Here is a 4,641-nt window from a genome sequence, read left to right on the forward strand (position 1 = left end):
CTTTGAAGATCATCTAGCCCAGATCTTCCCCTGCAGTGAGCAGGGACACCACTCTGTAGATGAGGATGCTCAAGACCTCATCCAACCTCACCATGAACACTTCCAGTAATGGGACATCCACAGCTTCTCTGGACAACCTGTGCCACTGCCTCACCATCCTCACTGTAAAAAATGTCCCCTCTGCCAGTCTAACTCTACATTCTTTCAGTGTGAATTTTCTTTCTTCCTCCTGACTGCACCCTATGGAGTGAGAGTAAAATGCTTTGGCAGTGAATATAGTGACTGGCACAAAATTCCAGTTGTATTTATATTTAGGGCATGGAGAAGAGGGAGGATTCTCTCATGTAGTACCAGTCCTGATTATTGCTCTTCGTGATGAATATCTAAGAAACAGGGGAATTCATGCCTAACAAGCAGCAAACAAATTGACAGAAATTCTGGGAAACTATAAATGGAATTATCAGCATTGGCTTTGCTTCTCTGAGTCCAGAGTCATGAAACATGAAGCAAGAACATTTGTTCTGCCCGTGTTAGACATAGCTGTGGTAGAGGCTGTCCTCATCTCTGAACGCAGTTTCTGAATTATTTAGCATACAGCCTTTCTGCTCTGCCAAGAAACTCACTCAGAGCTCATCTCCTCTGCTTTTACTATCTTCTCTTTCACTCTATCTTAAACAGACTTGCAATTGCTCCCATGTGTTATTTACTGGAAATACTCTGCTTTTAGAACATAGCTGTGGGTGGAACTGACTCTGTAGGCACAATTTGCACCCCATATTTGGAGTAATTAGTAGGAAGAAAACAGGCTGCAGCTCAATACATAGGGTCTAGTGGGAGATGTCCCTGCCTGTGGAAGGGGGGTTGGAACTAGATGATCTTTCACCCAAACCATTCTGGTTCTCTGATACAATTTTATGAAGAGACATCTTACTTAGAAATAATAAAACAGGGAATATCTTAATATTCCCCATACTTGTAAAAATATAAACAGTCATTTTGTTTGCTAGATCTGCTGAACAGAGAAATGAGCAAGAAAATCCACTTGAAGTCATAGTTGTTTTTTTTTTATATATATATATATATATATATAAAATCTCAGTGGACTGAATGATAGTTCAAGCCCTTCTTGTTGTGTTTTGTTTCTCATTCACCTTCCTTTTTTAAAAGATGGAAAACTGACACATCTTGTCCCCAGGGTAAGAAACAGGTCTCTGGTTGGCCACCAGTGACCTGGTCACTGACCAGACCATCCCTTCCATGTGCTAAATCCCATCATCACGTGGGATGAGCTCCAGCAATGGTGGCGTGCAACATGGAGGCACTGTGTGGAGATCATTGCTGGGGAAACTGCATCTCCTACAGACATGTGGAAACCTCCTAAAGTCCCAGGGAAGTACAGATGAATCACATTTCCTTCTCAAATAAAGGTCACTGGAGAGCAGCTCTGTGTTAATCCTCTGAGGTGAGATCTGCAGCTGCTTTCTGTTCTGCACACTGCTGAGCAACCTTTTAGGAGCAAAACTCAACCAATACAGAAGGTAAATATTGGCTTTGCTGGGACTCTGCCTGCTTGCTGTCAGCCACTCTTGCACAAGAAACTCAGGGAGCTGTTTCAGCAGCAATTTTTGCCACATGTAAAGTTCAAGCAGTGCTGTCTTGTTAAACATTTTCCCCTTCTTTTAAGGGATTTTTTTTTAACTCCCTCAGCCACAAAGAATTGCCCATGCATCACTTACAAAAGTTAAAATGTACTAAATACCTTGATGTAAAGAATTCTATAGATTTTCACCCCAGGCAAGGCACTTCGATGTGTCATATTTCAATGAGACATTATAAAAACATGTTTATGTGCAGCTTTTTAAAGTCGTTGCTGTCTGTGCAACACGTGGCAAAAGCTGATGCTACAGAGATTGTTTTGTGCTTTTTAACACGAGTGGCAGTAAAATTGTCAGTTGTCTTGTTGCTTATGTTTAAATCTCCACCCCCAAGCTGTGATTCAGCAAATTCCTGGAGTAACCCTGGTCTGAAACCTGGGTTCCTCCTCATCCTGTCCTGGCGGGGGGGGGGGTTGGATTTCCCCTAGAGAAGCCAATGAACAAAAGCTCATTTATTTCTGTACATGGTAAAGAGGAAACTGCTCCACCATCTCCCCACCTCTTCCTGCAAAATGTTGGCTCTCTTTCTTTTGCACCGATCACATTGCGAATGAGAATGGAAGTGAGCAGCAGCAGAGCTTGGATTTAGAAATTGTTTTGAGTGGTGCTCCCTGGCTCTGCTCCACACCTCATAAATAATACCTCTTACCTCATTTTAGCTACGAAGCAGAAGCAATCTAAGCAATCTGCCTGTGTCTTTCTTCAGCAAACTGCTCTCGGAGGGGCAGAACTAAGCACTCACTCATTAACTGATACTCTCAAGGAGAGACCCTTCTTTTTGGCTGTGATTTTTTGCACCACCTTGCAACAGCAGCACCTTGATGGGGAAACTCATCTCCAAAGGCTGGCGCGCAAGAGATGCTCGAGTGGTCATGCTGGGGCTCGACTTGGCTGGCAAATCCACCCTTTTATACAAACTGAAGACTGGCCAGGCTGTGGAGACCTGTCCGACAGTGGGCTTCAACGTGGAATCTCTGCAAACACCCTGTGGCATCTCCTTCACCCTCTGGGATGTCGGTGGACAAAGCAGCCTGCGGGCAAGCTGGCCGAGCTACCTGGAGGACACCGACACCCTCATCTTTGTGCTCGACAGCACGGACACAGCCCGACTGCCCGAAGCAGTGGCAGTGCTGGAAGAAGCCCTGAGCCACCCCAGCATGGCTGGTGTCCCTGTCCTCCTCCTGGCCAACAAGCAGGAGGTGCCAGGGGCTTTGGCTCCCCCCGAGCTGGAGGAGAGGCTGCGGTGGGGGCAGCTGGAGGAGCGGCGTTGGGTGCTCCAAGGGTGCAGTGCCCACACTGGACAAGGCCTGCAGGAAGCCCTGGCTCTCCTGGGAGAGTTGCTGCGGAGTCCAGAGCAGAGGTGCCCATTCCAGGAGCAGCCCATCGCAGGGCTGGAGGGAAGGAGGCAAGATCCAGGGCAAACCTGAACCTTAAGTGGACCCTTTCCACTTGTTGCTGCCAGCAGGTTTCTCACAGAGGATCCCAGGCTCTGGATACCCCCTCAGATGAGCAGACCTGCAGCCAGCAGTCACTGTGAAACACTCAGCTGCTCATCACCAAAGCCACCAGGAAAACCTCCAAGCAAAACTTCCACTGTGGAGCATTTTTGGCCCTGTCTCTTGGACTCTCATCACTGGCTGCAGCTTTTCCCACTGTCTCCAAGCTCTGCTCATCCACTGTGTGTTTAGTGCTTCAGCGGGGATGCTTTTGCCAGATCAATATAAATTCCAACAGAGATGCACACAAGGGACAGAGAGGTTTTCTTCTTCCTGTGGCTTGCAGCCCTGATACAGCTATCCTGATGGGGTAATCCCCACAGGGAGGTGCTTAAATGTGTCCCATGCTGCTTCTCCCTCAGCTGGAGTCACAGGTTTATCAACTGGAAAAGCAGGCAGCCATGGTAAGGAATGGCTGAACAGGAGAAGCATAAAGACAGGACTTCAAATGGACAATAGTTAATTTGTTTTTGCAGCATCTATGGATATAATCTCCAAGCCATAGCAGCAAGTCAGGATTTGATGACATAGCATGGTTTGAGGATGTCTCTATATAAATGTCTGCATTCCTTGTTTTGGGTCTTTCTTTTCCATGAATTATTTTTATCAAATACTGATTTCTTGAAAATGGTACCACATTTTCCTCGGATTATATTTAAATATAAAGAAAGCAAACGTCACTTCTAGGTGCTTGGAAACGTGTCTGTGTTTGGCCAGTCAACCTCCAACATGGTAGCCTGAACAGTCAAGATGAAGCCTTCTATCAGACTTTTTGAATTTAAGACCACTCTACAGGCAATGGTTGGTGACTCTGGGCACCTATGGACATAGGCAGGTTGGTAACTAAGGGGCTTTCCACACTCAGCTGCATCTGGGACACCTGCAGTGCCCTGGCAGCATACAGTGGGGCTGGGTCTCTTACTGCAGTGATGGTCTTTGTCTGATCCTACTTAACCTACCATCAGAAAAACCTGTCAAATGCATGCCTGAGGGCTCCCTGTACCTAAAATTCTGTTATTCAGGGTTAAAAAAAAAAAAAAAAAAAAAAAAAGAAATTTCATAGTAGTCCCTATTTGATTATGAAATGGACTAAAGTGGTGGGAGAAGAGGAAAGACAAAAATTTCATTGTTGCAGAAGTCAGCTGCTTTTAAGGAAGAACTTAACCAAGAAACACCAAGGAGAAATACAGGGTGAAATCCTCTTCTGTTCATACCAGAGCATTTTACAGTTAAAGAATTAATCATCCAGCTGTTACTGGTGCTGTTATTAGCCTCATTTCATAAAAGGCAGCAGCTGCAATAGGGAACCTGAACAATCATAGAGAAATTAGAATCTGACATTTGTAGGAAGGGCTCAATAAAAGAAATGCTTCCCAATGGAAAAAGTAACTTCTTTTTTTTTTTAGCTGTGTTAATGTAAAAGATCTATTATGTGCTGTCAAATAGCTCTTCAGTATTGATCTGGTCTAAGTGATCATGGTTATGAGAAT

The 4,641-nt window shown here is 45.1% G+C and overlaps 1 protein-coding gene across 1 annotated transcript; it reads left to right on the forward strand.

The window, feature by feature from the left end:
- Positions 1–1,343: 1,343 nt before the first annotated feature.
- On the forward strand, positions 1,344–4,116 carry ARL11 (ADP ribosylation factor like GTPase 11). The gene is made up of 2 exons (XM_030455641.1): positions 1,344–1,538; positions 2,315–4,116. Exon 2 carries the CDS (start codon positions 2,477–2,479, stop codon positions 3,080–3,082), a length of 606 nt encoding a protein of 201 aa, XP_030311501.1. The 5' UTR covers positions 1,344–1,538; positions 2,315–2,476; the 3' UTR covers positions 3,083–4,116.
- Positions 4,117–4,641: the final 525 nt, after the last annotated feature.

Source organism: Calypte anna, chromosome 1 (genome assembly GCF_003957555.1).
Source record: "Calypte anna isolate BGI_N300 chromosome 1, bCalAnn1_v1.p, whole genome shotgun sequence".
Taxonomy (NCBI): Eukaryota; Metazoa; Chordata; class Aves; order Apodiformes; family Trochilidae; genus Calypte; species Calypte anna.

Coding starts and splice junctions, on each gene's coding strand:
- ARL11 (XM_030455641.1), top strand. CDS start 2,477: ATGGGGAAACTCATCTCCAAAGGCTGGCGCGCAAGAGATGCTCGAGTG.